The sequence below is a fragment of the Rhinatrema bivittatum genome, chromosome 2 (assembly GCF_901001135.1).
Source record: "Rhinatrema bivittatum chromosome 2, aRhiBiv1.1, whole genome shotgun sequence".
In the NCBI taxonomy this organism is placed as follows: domain Eukaryota; kingdom Metazoa; phylum Chordata; class Amphibia; order Gymnophiona; family Rhinatrematidae; genus Rhinatrema; species Rhinatrema bivittatum.
This window is the reverse complement of record NC_042616.1, coordinates 34,230,001-34,246,240: the sequence shown is the minus strand read 5'-3', so window position 1 is coordinate 34,246,240 and position 16,240 is coordinate 34,230,001. Positions and strand designations below refer to the sequence as shown.

Here is a 16,240-nt window from a genome sequence, read left to right as displayed (position 1 = left end):
TGCGTTACAGCAGCAAGCTAATCAGTAAAAAAACCCTTCTCCTGGAGGAACCCAGGTGTGCTGCCTCCCGGGCTGCAGAATTGCTTGCTGAGTATTTCTCTCTTGCTGTTGCAGAGGGAGAGAAAAAAAACTGGAAAAATCAGGGAGAAGAGAGGAATTCTTTCTTCTCTGTATCTGACTCTCAACAAATACTAATACACTCAGCAACCCCATCGCCAGTCCAGCGCGGACTGATGACATCACACAGGAGGCGGGGCTTTACCCGAAGGGAACAGAATGATCAGTCTTTGCTCTCACATTAAAGCTCCCCGACTCCTCCTCCGTCACCAGCCTGCGCCGGGCAGGATTTGGAGGTGGAGTTTTCTGCAATTGCTGTACTTTTGAGTTTCAGATTCAGAAAAGAGCGACTTCATTTTCTCATCCGGCTCTGATTCTCAGTTTATGCAGCTCTTATGCAACCCGAGAATTAACCCCCGATTCATTTCTAATCCTGAAAGCAGTAAAAGCGGAGAGGAAAATGCCTGCAGGAGCTTCTGCTCAGGTAGGAGATTGCCCGTAACCAGGGCTGGTACAAGGGTATTGGGCGCCCTAGGCGACCCTTGCGCCGAAGAGCAGGTACGTGGTGCCGCAAGCGGGGCCTACCCGCTTGTGGGAAAGAGAAATAGAAATAGTTGGCGCCGGGGGTGGGGGCACGACACTGTGTGCTTCTCAGGGCCAGGAGCACACAGTCTCTCTTTCTGTTTGCCGCAAGCGGCTGCTTTTTGGCGCCCCCTACGGCTTGGCGCCCTAGGCGACCACCGAAAGTCACCTAATGGACGCGCCGGCCCTGCCCGCAACTTCCTGCCCTCTCTTTCAGGCCGAGCGCACTGTTTATCACTCTTTTGACGCGCGTCTATTACCCCTTATACGGCTCGATCCAGTAAGGCCGCGGTAAAAACAGTGCGGTAGTGTCAGGCGCACCCTTCCTCCCCGCACGCACAGTTCTCTTCACTAACTCCCCGATACTCTCCTCTAATCGCATGCAAATGCATGCCGCGGCTTTAAAGCGGTAGGGAAGGGTTATGCCCGCGTAACCCATTTTACTGTATAGGCGCTTAATACAGCGCCTATACAGTAACCTGGGTGCGCTGGTACCTGACATTTGAAATGACAGGTACCAGGAAGTGTAAAAATCAAAATTTTTAAATACCTGTCGGAGGGCCGCGTGGGTCCAGGCGGCCGGCGGGATCCGGGGGGCCGGTGGTCGCGTGTTAAATCTAGGCCGCGGGCGGGTGGGCGCCTGTTCCGGGCGGTGGGGGGTGGACGCGCGTTAGTTTCAGACGGCTGCGTGGGTCCAGGCGGCCGGCGGCGGCGGGAGCCGGGTGGTCGCGTGTTAAATCTAGGCCGCGGGCGGGTGGGTGCCTGTTCCGGGCGGCGGCAGCAGCGGCGGGGGGACACGCGTTAGTTCGAGACGGCCGGCGGGTGGTCGCGTGTTAAATCTAGGCCGGGTCCGCACAGGCGCGCATTCACTGCCGGTGGGGGCTGCCGGGAGAGGCAGCCCCCACCGGCAGTGAATGAATTCATTCATCCAGGCGGAGGAGCCGGCTGCTTTCGCCACCGGCTCCTCCGCCTGGATGAATGAATTCATTCACTGCCGGTGGGGGCTGCCTCTCGGCAGCCCCCACCGGCAGTGAATGAATGCGCGCCTGTGCGACCCCTGCGATTCGGCGCTCAAGGCAGTCACATGCCGTGACGTCACGCCTTGAGCGCCCAATCGCAGGGGTCGCACAGGCGCGCATTCATTCATCCAGGCGGAGGAGCCGGTGGCAAAAGCAGCCGGCTCCTCCGCCTGGATGAATGAATTCATTCACTGCCGGTGGGGGCTGCCTCTCCCGGCAGCCCCCACCGGCAGTGAATGAATGCGCGCCTGTGCGACCCCTGCGATTCGGCGCTCAAGGCAGTCACATGCCGTGACGTCACGCCTTGAGCGCCCAATCGCAGGGGTCGCACAGGCGCGCATTCACTGCCGGTGGGGGCTGCCTCTCCCGGCAGCCCTCACCGGCAGTGAATGCGCGCCTGTGCGGACCCGGCCTAGATTTAACACGCGACCGCCCGCCGGCCGTCTCGAACTAACTCGTGCCCCGCCGCTGCCGCTGCCGCCGCCACCCGGAACAGGCGCCCACCCGCCCGCGGCCTAGATTTAACACGCGACCACCCGGCTCCCGCCGCCTGGACCCACGCCGGCCGCCTGGACCCACGCGGCCCTCCGACAGGTATTTAAAAATTTTGATTTTTTCTTCTGACAGGTTTTATGTGTCCCACATCCTTACATTTTCTCGATCATCTCTGTATCGCTTTTTTTTAAATTGTGTTTTATTGTTTTTGAGTATCTTAAGCGGTGTCGATGGATTTATTACTAGACTCACAGTCCTAACTCCTACTAGGGGGAGGCGGTAAACTAACACGTTACGGCCGCGGCAAAACAGTGCGTTACTAATGAGAGAACCTGAGCGCGCGTTACGGTATCGGAGGGGAATAGCTAATTCCTTCATTATACAGCTAATTCGTTCATTTACATGCCGGGTGCGGGAAGGGTTACGCGTCTGTTTTAAGAAGCACTACGGATGCACAAAATTGGAGACTGTATCGCTGGTTTGCCTTACGCGTCCGAATTGTGCGCAGCGAGCTCGTTACAGACGAGAAATCTTCAACTGAACTTTACTGGATCGACCTGATACTGGGGCCGATGCAATACAGCGCACTGTTTAACCCGCTGCCAGACGTGGGTTAAATAGGTGCTAATCCACCCCCTAATTCAAATGCACTCATTCACTCCGCATTCAAAAAAATAAGTGTCTCAGGCGCACATTTATCGCTCAGATATTAACGCTTACCTGGAACAGGCGTTAATAGCTGAGCACAGGTAGAAGTACAGAAAAGCAGAAAAAAACTGCTTTTTCGGTACTATTTCAATAAAAAAAAATAAAACTATCTCTGCTGAGCACAGAGTTATGAAGACGATGCCTGTAAACTCTGCGTCGCTTTTCATAACCGGCCATCTGCTAGTAATGAAAACCGATGCCGAGTTTACCAGCATGGTCTTCATAACCGGCAGCTGCCGCGGGGTCGCATTAGCAAGGAGGTGCTAAGGTTGTGCAAGTGACCCTAGTGCCTCATTGCTAGTGCGACCCTCTAATTTGCATATTGCATGGCACCCCCCTTGCAGTCTCCATACATGCACTAAGGAAGCAGGTGCTGAAAAGTCAGCACCCGCTTTCCGCTAAATTTATTGCATCCGCCCCACTGTAAGGGCTTAATAGCACCTTGAAAATGCGTGGCCAAACTCACGAAAACTAATAGCACTCATCACATGCAAATGCATGTTCTTGAGCCTATTAGTTAGTTGCCTGGGTTACTGAAAGTAAAATGTGTGGCCAAGCCGCCCGTTATACTCTCAGAAAAAAACACCTACCTATAGGCAGGCATTAATCATAGACAACACCGGGAAAATGTACAGAAAAGCAGAAAAAACTGCTTTTCTGTACACCTTCCGACTTAATATCATAGCAATAGGAGGTCCCATAAAAAAAAAACCCCTTCAAAAAACAAAAAAATCTGTCCGCCGGTCTGAGGGTTAAAAAACGGACGCTCAATTTTGCTGGCGTCCATTTTCTAAACCCGTTTTCCAAACCAGCTGTAAAATTAAGCGTCTGTTGTTGGACCCGCTGACAGCTACCACTTCCGCTAACAAGGAGGCACTAGAGACACGCTATTGTCCCTAGTGTCTCCTTATTAGCGCCCGGCCTCATTTAAATAGAGAATTGTGCACACACACCAGTCACCTCCCTGACCAGTCGCTGTCTCTCTCACACACACACACACCCACACACACCAGTCACCTCCCTGACCAGCCTCTTTCTTACACACACACCAATCACCTCCCTGACCAGTCTCTGTCTCTCACACACACCCCCCCAATCACCTCCTTGACCAGTCTCTCTCTCTCACACACACACCAGGCATCTCCCTGACCAGTCTCTCTTACACACACACACACCAATCACCTCCCTGACCAGTCTTTGTTTCTCACACACCCACACACAAATCACCTCCCTGACCAGTCTCTGTCTCACACACATACACACCAATCACCTCCCTGACCAGTCTTTGTTTCACACACACACACAAATCACCTCCCTGACCAGTCTCTGTTTCTCTCTCTCTCTCTCACACACACACACACACACACACCAGTCACCTCCCTGACCAGTCTCTGTCTTTCACATACATACACACACACCAGTCACCTCCCTGACCAGTCTCTGTCACACACACACACACACCAATCACTTCCCTGACCAGTCTCTGACTCTCACTGGTGTGTGTGAGACAGACTGGTCAGGGAGGTGACCAGTCTGACTCACACACACCAGTCACCTCCCTGACCAGTCTCTCTCTCTCACCAGTCACCTCCCTGACCTCTCTCTCTCTCTCGCTCACCAGTCACCTCCCTGACCTCTCTCTCTCTCTCTCTCACACACCAGTCACCTCCCTGACCTCTCTCTCTCACACCAGTCACCTCCCTGACCAGTCTCTCTCTCTCACACCAGTCACCTCCCTGACCAGTCTCTGTTTCTCACACACACACACACACACCAGTCACCTCCCTGACCAGTCTCTGTCACACACACACACACACACACCAATCACTTCCCTGACCAGTCTCTGACTCTCACTGGTGTGTGTGAGACAGACTGGTCAGGGAGGTGACCAGTCTGACTCACACACACCAGTCACCTCCCTGACCAGTCTCTCTCTCTCTCTCACCAGTCACCTCCCTGACCTCTCTCTCTCTCTCACACACCAGTCACCTCCCTGACCTCTCTCTCTCACACCAGTCACCTCCCTGACCAGTCTCTCTCTCTCACACCAGTCACCTCCCTGACCAGTCTCTGTTTCTCACACACACACACCAGTCACCTCCCTGACCAGTCTCTGTTTCACATACATACACACACACACCAGTCACCTCCCTGACCAGTCTGTTTCTCACACACACACACCAGTCACCTCCCTGACCAGTCTCTGTTTCTCTCTCTCACACACACACACACACACACACACACACTTACCAATCACCTCCCTGACCAGTCTCTGTCTCTCACACACACACACCAATCACCTCCCTGACTAGTCTCTGTCTCACACATACACACACCAATCACCTCCCTGACTAGTCTCAGTCTCTCTCTCACACACACACACACACACACCAGTCACCTCCCTGACTAGTCTCTCACACATACACACACACCAGTCACCTCCCTGACCAGTCTCTGTTTCTCACACACACACACACACACACAAACCAGTCACTTCCCTGACCAGTCTCTGACTCTCACTGGTGTGTGTGTGTGACACAGACTAGTCAGGGAGGTTACATGTGTGTGTGTGTGTGTGTGTGTGTGAGACAGACTGGTCAGGGAGGTGACTGGAGTGTGTGTGTGTGTGTGTGGCAATGAGATTCATGCAGTGGACTCTACGGTCACAATGGACTCAATCTGTTCAACCACTGTCAACCATTGTCCACATCACCGACCCACTTCGTCACTCTCTGGCTTGGTGGAAAAATCAGACCACTCTCCTCCAAGGCCTACCTTTCCAGACTTGAAATCCTCAAATAACCCTTACCACCGATGCTTCCAACCTCGGCTGGGGAGCACATGTTGCCAATTTGCAAACTCAAGGGACTTGGTCTCCAGAGGAAGCCAAACACTAAATAAATTTCCTGGAGCTAAGAGCAATCAGATATGCTCTCAGGGTGTTTCAGGATCGCCTTTCCAACCAGGTCATCCTGATCCAGACGGACAACCAGGTGGCCATGTAGTACATCAACAAACAGGGAAGGATGGGCTCCTACCTACTGTGTCAGGAAGCTGCACAGATAGGGCGGAAGCCCTCTCCCACTCGATGTACCTCAGGGCCAACTACTTGCCGGGAGTGGACAATGTGTTGGCGGACAAGCTGAGTCGCACCTTTCAGCCGCACGAGTGGTCCCTCAACCCCACAGTAGCGGACTCAATATTCCAATGTTGGGGTTACCCTCACATAGACCTCTTTGCATCACCTCAAAACTGCAAAGTAGAGAACTTTTGCTCTCTCACTCGCAGCCAACACTCATTACCAAGAGATACGTTCTCCCTTTCATGGGCAACCGGTCTCCTAAATGCATTCCCTCCACATCCACTTCTCTTGAAGACTCTCGTGAAGTTACGTCAGGACAAGGGAACCATGATCCTGATAGCCCCTCACTGGCCACGCCAGGTGTGGTTTCCAATTCTTCAGGACCTCTCCATTCACAGGCACATTCCCCTGGGGAAGGACCCGCTTCTGATCACTCAGAATGACGGGTGCCTACGTCACCCCAATCTTCAGGCCTTGCCCCTGACTGCCTGGATGTTGAAAGGCTAATTCTTCAGCCACTCAACCTTTCAGAGCCAGTTTCCCGTGTCCTGATTACTTTATGGAAGCCTTCCATGAGAAAAATCTTATTTTTACAAATGGAACAGGTTTAAGTCATGGTGTTTTTCACTGTCACTTGATCCTTTTACCTGTTCCACCACGAAGTTTCTGGACTACCTCTGGCACGTATCAGAGTCAGGTCTAAAATCGTCTTCCAACAGGATGCATGTCAGTGCAGTAGCTGCCTTCCATAAAGGTGTGGGGGATGTACCCATTTCATTACAACCTTAGCATCCCCTTGATGGGTTCATCCGTGGGAGAGGGAAATTCAACTAGTCCCACCCCAGTACCTCCTGGACTAGGCATGGACCTCTGCCTTTTCCTGGATGGAGTTTTTCCAGGGACTACAGACCTTCATGCAGGCACAGTCTACTGCCTCTCTTGCCCCAGTCCAGATGGAATCTCAGCTGGTGGTCCCTCCCTCTCCCATTCCTACCGGCAGGCCCAGAGGTAAACCTCGCCTTATCAAGGCTGTCCCTGGCAGGAACTCGGATGACACAGATGAAGAGGAGGATACAGATTCCTTGGAAGATGGGGAAATTCCCCCTGAGATAAAACTATATCGGACCATGTTAAGGGTTTTTTCCGAAGAGATGAATTGTCAGCCCTAGTCTCCCAGACCCTGAAGATACTGGGAGTTTCTGGGGCGGATTCTATGATGGAACCAAAAAAGAATCCCATTCTGGTTTCCTACAGAAAGCCTCCTTCTACTTTCCAATGATGGATGCCATCCAGAAGTTGATTGATCTGGAATGGGATGCCCCAGAAGCAAGTTTTAAAGGGGGCTGAGCAATGGAAGCTCTATACCCTTGGATCCAGCGGTAAGGGAACATTTGCCTTTTCCTAAAGTAGATGCACTGGTCTGTGCCATCTCTAAATGAACAACTATCCCAGTGGAAGGAGGAGCAGCCTTAAAAGATGTGCATGATAGATGGATTGAGTCTATCCTTAAACAAGCCTTTGACGCTGTAGCAATGACCTTATAGGTCTCTTCTTGTTGCACTCTGGTGGCTCATTGGTATCTACTTCTCTCTCAAGAGATTGATGATTCTGGGTGAATTCCAGAGTGGTTATGGAACCCACTACCACCTTTTTAGCAAACTCAGGCTCTGATTTAGTCCACACTTCAGCATGAGGATTGACCTCAGTGGTGGCAGCTTAGACAGCTATGGCTGTGGAACTGGTCAGCTGAGGCAACCTCCATAGCTAATTTTATAAAGATATCCTTTAAAGGATCATGCCTGTTTGGGAGCAAGTTGGAAAAGCTGGCCAGTAAATGAGGGCAAATCTCCAGTTTTCTGGTTACTGGAAGATAAGAGGAAGCTGCCACAGTGCCCCTCGCTTATGAGGGGTTGTTTCAGGGGTTCCCAGAGTTTTAGCACTTACAGAAATTTGACATTTCAGAGGTCTCAACCCCTTGGGAGGTCCCAGTCCTTCAGTACCCAACAGCCCAGGAGAGGGGCAGGTTCGGATTCAGTCTCATCCTGAAACCCACAATGAGATTTTACTGACCCACCTTCAGTACAAGGAGATATAGGGGATTTTACTTCGGAAAAATGGGTACTGGAATTCATTTGAGAAGGATATGCACTGGAATTCCACAGCACTTCTCGAGATGTATTCATGATGACTCCTTGCCACTCCCAGCACAAGAAGCAGGCAATGGCGATTACACTTCTAAGACTCCTCAGGATGAGGGTGGTAGTCACAATATGTACGCCCCAGGAAAATACAGGGCATTATTCCATTAATTTTGTCGTACACAAGAAGTAAGGTTCCTTTCACCCCCATCCTGGACCTCAAGAGCATCAACCGTCACCTGTGAGTAACTCATTTTTGCATAGAAACCTTATGCTCTGTGATAATGGCCGAACAACTGGGAGAGTTCCTAACCTCCCTGGATCTGTCCGAGGCCTACCTACATATTCCGATCCGGCAGGAATACCAATGTTTCCTATGCTTTGCGGTGCTGGTTCATCATTATCAGTTTTGGGCATTACCCTTTTGGCTTAGCCACTGCCCCCCATAACTTTCTCCAAGATCATGGTGGTAGCTTTAAGAAAAGAAGGAATCCTGGTGCACCCATACTCGGATGATTAGCTGATCTGGGCCAAGTCCATGGAAGAGAACCTCCTGGTAAGCAACAGGGTGTACTCTCTGTTACAGGATCTTGGCTGGGTAATAAACCTCACCAAGAGCAGCCTCAAGCCTTCCAGTCCTTGGAGTATCTGGGAGTCCAGTTCGACACCAGGCAGGGCAAAGTCTTTCTTCCATCCACCAGATACAGAAGTTGATGTACCAGGTGCGACGGTGTGGAGCGCTATCAGAGTTCTCGGGTTGATGGCAGCAACCCTGGAAGTAGTGCTGTGGATGAGGTTGCACAGATGTCCTCTTCAATGCTCACTGCTATCATGTTGGAACCCATAGTCTCAAGACTATTCAGTTTGTCTCCACCTACCAATGGGTGTCCGCAGTCACCTCCAGTGGTGGTTACAGGAAGTTCATCTGAACAGGGGTGTATCCCTGTCCTCCCTGGACTGGCTGGATCTCACGACAGATTCAAGTCTACAGGGCTGGGGAGAACACTGTCAGGAGCTGACAGCCAACGGACGGTGGACAGAAGAAGAGGTCCTCTGGAATATCAATCGCCTGGAGGCCTGGGCAGTCAGATTGGCGTGTTTATAGTTCAGCCACAGGCTACAGGGCCAGGCAATCCGTGTGATGTTGGACAACATGACGATGGTAAGAACATAAGAGCATGCCATACTGGGTCAGACCAAGGGTCCATCAAGCCCAGCATCCTGTTTCCAACAGTGGCCAATCCCAGACCATAAGAACCTGGCAAGTAACCAGGTTAAGTTAGTATTTCCTTTCTATTGAGATGAGTAAACTTTTTTTTTTTTTTAAAGTTCCCACTACTTAACCACTCCCAGCATTAGGGATATAAAAAAAAAACAAAAAAACCCCCAAACTTATGCAGCCTACATCATCTGCCAGGGAGGAACCAAGAGCCACAAAGTATCACAGGAGATAGACCTCCTGATGGATTGGGTGGAAGTACATCTACAGATGATCTCAGCCTCCCACATCACAGAAAAAGACAATGTCAGTGGAGACTTTCTAAGCAAAGACAGTCTGGATCCAGGAGAGTGGGGATTGTCGGCCAAAGCGTTTTAACTGATAGTAGATTGTTGGGGCCTCCCATCAGTCGACCTGCTGGCTCCATCCCACAATGCGAAAGTTCCTCGATTCTTTAGTCGCAGAAGAGATCCATGGTCTCGGGGCATAAACGCTCTTGTCCAGATCTGGCCAGAAGACAAGTTGCTATACACCTTCTCTCTATGGCCCTGTTGGGCAGTCATTCACAGAATCAAAATGCCACAGGGGACTAATCTTACTAGTAGCACCGGATTGGCCCAGGCATCCATAGTATGCAGAGACTCCTGGTGGAGAACCCCCCTGTGCCTCCCACTGCTCAGGGACCTGTTACAGCAGGGACCGGTCCTTCATGAGGATACGACTCGATTCTGTCTTATGGTCTGGCTCTTGAGAGGGTTCACCTAATGAAGCAAGGATATACTGTGGCAGTAATTATCACCTTACTCCACGCTCGGAAGTTCTCCACGTCCCTAGCGTACATGTGGGTCTGGAAGGTATTTAAGGCTTGGTGAGAGGAACACAGCATCAACCCTCAGATAGTCAGTCTCATTTATTCTGGAATTTTTGCAGAATGGTTTGAATAAAGAGTTGGCCCTTAACTCCTTGAAGGTGCAAGTAGCGGCTCTCTCCTGTTTCAAGGGTAAGGTGAATGGGGCCTCCCTTTCGGCTAACACTAACGTGGCCCTTTTTGTGAAGGGAGTGAAGCACCTTCGACCTCCCCTACGGTTACTGGTTCCCTTATGGAATCTCGGTTTAGTACTGGAATTGTTGGCGGATCCTTCTTTTTGGCTGCTGCAGAGTCTTTCTTTGAGCTTATTGACCTTGAAGACTGTGTTCCTGGTGGCTATATGCTTGGCATGTCACATCTCTGAACTGCAGGCATTGTCATGCTGGGAGCCGTTCTTCTGGATGACCCCAGGAGCGTTGTAGCTACGTACTGTCCCATCCTTCTTGCCCAAAGGAGTTTCATTTGCAATAGTCCATTTCGTTGCCATCCCTAGATATACTCAAGGACATGGAGGAATATAGTCTCCTCTGTCATTTCGTTATGAAGAGACTTTTAGTGCGGTATCTGGATGTCTCAGAACTGGTCCGAAAGATGGACCGCCTGTTTGTCCTTCACGGTGAGAGGAAAGAGGATGAACCAGCTTCGCAAGCTACCATAGCTCTCTGGATTAAAGAGGTGCTCATGGGAGCCTATGTGGAGGCTGGAAAGCCATTGCCTTCTCAGATGAGAGCTCATTCCACTAGGGCTCAGGCAGTCTCATGGGTGGAAGTTATGAATGCTGTCTCCCGTTGATATCTGTCGAGAGGCGACGTGGACCTCCTTGCACACCTTCTCTAGTTTTTATCGCCTGGAAGTACAGGCCTGAGAGGACGTAACCTTTGCATGGGTGGTGTTGACTGGACCGTGGGCAGCCTCCCGCACCGATCGGGAGTAGCTTTTGATTATTCCATTGGTCCTGAGTCCATCTGGCTACACGCTAGGAAATGGAGAAATTACTTTCCTGATAATTTTGTTTTCCTTAGTGTAGACGGATGGACTCAGCTTCCCGCCCTCAGCTGCCCACGAACTGCGCCACGGATCCTCTCTCCCTCCCTCCAAGAGATGACTGGTAAGTGTTCATCCAGTCCCTAGATTAGGGTACCTATGTTCTTACTGAAGTTCAGTTTACTGTTGGTTGAGTTCAGTTATGTTTATCCATTTTGATCATATTTTTAGTCGTCTTTTTTCACTAGTATGCCCACAGTGGCTTTTGAAGAGAATACTGGAGAGCTGAGGACATTGCAGGGCTATATGTACTGTGACATCAGCTTTGCAACCTGACTCTTGTCTCCATCTGCTGTCAGGGGAACATAACCCAATGGCCCTGAGCCCATCTGACTACACTAAGGAAAAGAAAATTATCAGGTAAGTAATTTCTCCGTTACAGACTTCTTTATTGGAATAAATGGTGGTGGTGGTGGTGGAGAGGGTGGAATTTCAAGGAAATGCCAAGGTATATATATATATCCCCAGCACCGGTTACTTTAACCTTTATTAGATACAGTAAAGGGCTTCATTATAAGACTGGGAGAAGAGAGATTTTATATATATATATAATGAAGCCCTTTACTGTATCTAATAAAGGTTAAAGTAACCGATGTTGGTGATTCTCACGAGTCTACCTGCTCACACATCATATTATGTTTTGCATATCTTTGAATTGCTAAGTTTACTGGTTAAAAATGAAAAAGGGAGAACTTCATAATGACAGGTATTAAGCACTGCATTACTGCCCTCTCTCTATATAAACACTGCTGCAGCTTTTTAACCTGGGACACTGGGAGAGAGATCAGGAGTCACTCAAAGTAAAATTTAGTATCCCAGGTTGCTGTAGTCCTGCTCTGGGCCTGTGTGGTTTTTGTGACAGAATTATTTACATCCAAAAAACTCTTCCCCCACCCTGCTGAGTCCCAGCACTGGGAGGTCTCCTGAAATATAATCCTGCTCTGGGACTGTGTGTGAGGGGACTGTGAATTTTGTACTCCCAGAAATGTCTCCTCCCTGCCCTGCTGAGTCCCAGCACTGGGAGGTCTCCTGATGCAGAAGGTGCTGAGTATTTGTGGTTTGTGTTTCAGGACCCAGTAACCTTTGAGGACATCGCTGTCTATTTCTCACAGGAGGAGTGGGAGGGTTTAGAAGAATGGCAGAAGGAGCTTTACAAGGAGGTGATGAAGGAGAATTATCAGACCCTCAGATCACTGGGTAAGGAGGGACATTTATTTAAAAAATTCATCTTTTGGGGAGGGGAAAACAGAATATAATTTAATTGAGTGAAGTTGGGTCTTTTGTTCCCTGAGTCACTGGGGCTAGGGATGCTGCAGAGGCAGCGTTCATAGCTCGGGAGGAGGGGAGGGGACGGGACAGGGAGTCAGGATCATTGCTCAGGGGTGACACCTAGTGGCTAGATTCAGTATCCATGATTGCAGGGTTCCAAAAGGGGTTCTGTTGTCTGCCCCACCCCCTCCTGCCCAGTTCCGTCCCTGTAATAAGAAGACTCATGTTTTGGGAGGGGTATAACATGGGGAGAGAATTCCAAATACCCTGGCATTTAAGACTAAAAGCGTTAACTCTGGCCGGCCCTACCTTCTGGAACTCTATGCCACACGAACTCCGCACTGAAACCTTTACACCCAAGTGTAAAAAAAAATTAAAAACCTGGCTGTTTCAGCAGGCCTTCACCTAAATCCCTCAACGCCTCGGCTATTTCAATAGACTTACCTCTGCTCACCCACAGCTTCCCAATTGCCCCTTCCCAACTTGTTTAGTTGTGCACCCATTAGTTTTCTTCCCTTCTCCAGTTCTTATACCTTACCCTTTAAATCTCTTGTCAAATTATTTCTCTCCCTTTCGAACCTCTTGTTAACTATTCCCAATGTATATATGCCATTTTACTTATATAAGCTGTATGTATATTTAATTTCTTCCTGGTTTATATGCTGAACCAAAGTTAGCCTCTGATGTTTGTTTTGTTTATCACTGTTTATCACTGTTTTGTGTTCTATGTAAAGGATACACCCCTTTGGTGGCCTTCCATATGGTTCCATGTAAACCGGTACGATGTGCAAACGGCTATCGGTATATAAAAATGTTAAAATAAATAAGACTCACGATGCTAGTCTCAACAATAGTTCTGATTGAACTGGAGGTACAAAGGTATATGAGAAAACTCCCAGGTTACAAAAACAAAAAAGGGAAGAGGAGGGGATGGGAGGTGGGAGAGGAGTGTAACAGGATAGAAAGGGAAAGTATTTCTTAGTAATTGTAGTGAGGAGGAGGAGGAGAAAATGGAGAGATGAGTTTGTGTTGGAGATGGTGGAAGGAGTCTTGACATTAGGACAAGAGTCTGAGACATTGCATAAGAACATAAGAAATTGCCATGCTGGGTCAGACCAAGGGCATCCTGTTTCCAACAGAGGCCAAACCAGGCCACAAGAACCTGGCAAGTACCCAAACACTAAGAAGATCCCATGCTACTGATGCCAGTAATAGCAAAGGCCATTGCCCAAGTCAACTTTATTTATAGTAGTGAATTGACTTCTCCTCCAAGAACTTATCCAAACCTTTTTTCAACCCAGCTACACTAACTGCACTAACCACATCCTCCGGCAACAAATTCCAGAGCTTTATTGTGCATTGAGTGAAAAAAGAATTTTCTCCGATTAGTCTTAAATGTGCTACTTGCTAACTTCATGGAGTGCCCTCTAGTCCTTCTGTTATCCAAAAGTGTAAATAACCGATTCACATCTACTCGTTCAAGACCACTCATAATTTTAAAGACCTCTATCATATCCCCCCTCAGCTGTCTCTTCTCCAAGCTGAACAGCCCCAACCTCTTCAGTCTTTCCTCATAGGGGAGCTTTTCTATCCCCTTTATCATTTTGGTAGCCCTTCTCTGTACCTTCTCCATTGCAACTATATCTTTTTTGAGATGCGGCGACCAGAATTGTACACAGTATTCGAGGTGCGGTCTCACCATGGAGGGATACATAGGCATTATGACATTTTCTGTTTTATTACCCATTCCCTTCCTAATAATTCCTAACATTCTGTTTGCTTTTCTGACTGCTGCAGCTCACTGAGCCGACGATTTTAAAGTATTATCCACTATGATGCCTACATCTTTTTCCTGGGTGGTAGCTCCTAATGTGGAACCTAACATTGTGTAACTACAGCAAGGGTTATTTTTCTCTATATGCATCACCTTGCACTTGTCCACATTATATTTCATCTGCCATTTGGATGCCCAATCTTCCAGTCTTGCAAGTTCCTCCTGTAATGTATCACAATCCGCTTGTGATTTAACTACTCTGAATAATTTTGTATCATCCGCAAATTTGATAACCTCACTCATCGTATTCCTTTCCTGTCCATCAGTCCCCTCCAGATTTAAGCTCCTTGGGTCTCTTTGATGTCTGCCCTGACCCCCAGCCCGATGAACCTCCTCCCCTAATGCCAGGGAAAGCGCCTAGCCATTTTTCCATGGATTTTGTCCTCCTCTTACATAAAGCATACATTGCCAGATTATTACAGCAGGATGAGCCACCCACAGACCTCTCTCCTGCAAGGATTCCAATAGTCCCTCTGCCTGCAAAGGGCCCTAGGGCATCTACAGATCAGGGACCCAAAATCCCTAATCCTCAAGGGGCAAATCAGGTTCGGATTGTACCGGGGGTATCTGCCAGATCCTGCTAACTTGCCACCTCAGCTCCCAGACTCTGACCCAGATGCGGATATTCTAAATCAGAATCCTCCGGTGGAGGGGGATGACCCACGGGTGTTATGCCTGTTCCAGCGGGAGGAGCTGGATCCGCTCATACCCTTTGTTTTAGCAGAGCTGGGCATAGATGCCCCTCCGGAGGAAAGTACGAGTGCCTCGTCTTCTAGCAACGTAGACCTGGTCCTGGCTGGCCCAAAGGCTGCCCCATGTACCTTCCCGTTTCATCCGATGCTTATGCAGTTACTCCTATGGGAATGAGAAGCTCCCGAAGCCGGCTTACGGGTGGGCAGAGCTATGGACAAGCTCTATCCCCTCCCAGACCAGTGTCTAGAGATGCTCAAGGTCCCTAAGGTGGCCGCTTCGGTTTCCACTGTCACGAAGAGAACTACCATTCCAGTGGTGGGAGTGATGGCCTTGAAGGATCTTCAGGACTATAAGTTGGAAGTTTATCTCAAAAGAATATTTGAAGTTTTGGCACTTGTTGTTCGGGTGACAGTCTGTAGCAGTCTCAGGCAGCGGGCACGTCTTAGGTGGGTTCAACAACTACTCAGCACCCAGGACCTCCCGTCTGCAGAGGCGGAACGTCTAGAAGCTGCTATTGCGTTTGGGGCGGATGCCCTCTACAATCTCCTCAGGGTGCTGGCCAGATCTATGGTTTCAGCTGTCTCAGCCAGGCATCTCCTCTGGCTGCGAAATTGGGCGGCAAACTCTTTTTCCAAATCGCAATTGGGCATTTTTCCTTTCAAAGGTAATTTTTCTCTTCGAAGAAGATCTGGAACAACTTATCAAGTCCCTGAGGGACAACAAGATTCATAAGCTCCTTGAGGACCGCCCTAAGCCTTCCAGTTCCTTTTTTCCTTCGCGCTCTCGCTTCAGGGGACAGTGCAGGTTCAACAGGCCGCAAGGGGCTCCACAACAAAACACCTCCACAAGGTCTCAATCATGGTCTAATTCCTTTCGTGGATGGAGATCATTCCGGGAGGGACGCCCTCAAGGATCCACCCCAAAGTCCTCCCAATGAGATGCGGCCGGCCCATTCCTCCTTCCCCAATCTAGGAGCCCGGCTCTCCCTTTTTCTCGAGGAATGGGTCAAAATTACTTCAGATCAGTGGGTCTTAGAAGTAATAGAACGAGGCTACGCTTTAGAATTTGCACGGCCTCTCCCAGATCGCTACCTGGTGTCTCTCCTTGCGGACCCCTCGGAAACAGCAGGTGGCGCGCCAAACTGTGGGCAGGCTGCAGCAGCTTGGTGCCATCGTTTCTGTCCCCCTCTGAGCAAGGATCAGGCCATTATTCCATTTACTTTATGGTTCCCA

General features: G+C 49.6%; 1 protein-coding gene across 1 annotated transcript in view; it reads left to right on the top strand.

Moving 5' to 3' along the window:
- The first annotated feature begins 341 nt into the window (after window positions 1-341).
- The window catches only part of LOC115083783 (gastrula zinc finger protein XlCGF26.1-like), a 46,713-nt gene continuing 30,814 nt past the window's right edge, over window positions 342-16,240 (top strand). Inside the window, exons 1-2 of the mRNA XM_029587802.1 lie at window positions 342-541; window positions 12,283-12,409. Coding sequence (XP_029443662.1) covers window positions 518-541; window positions 12,283-12,409 — 151 coding nt within the window. The 5' untranslated portion in view covers window positions 342-517. The remainder of the gene's footprint in view (window positions 542-12,282; window positions 12,410-16,240) is intronic.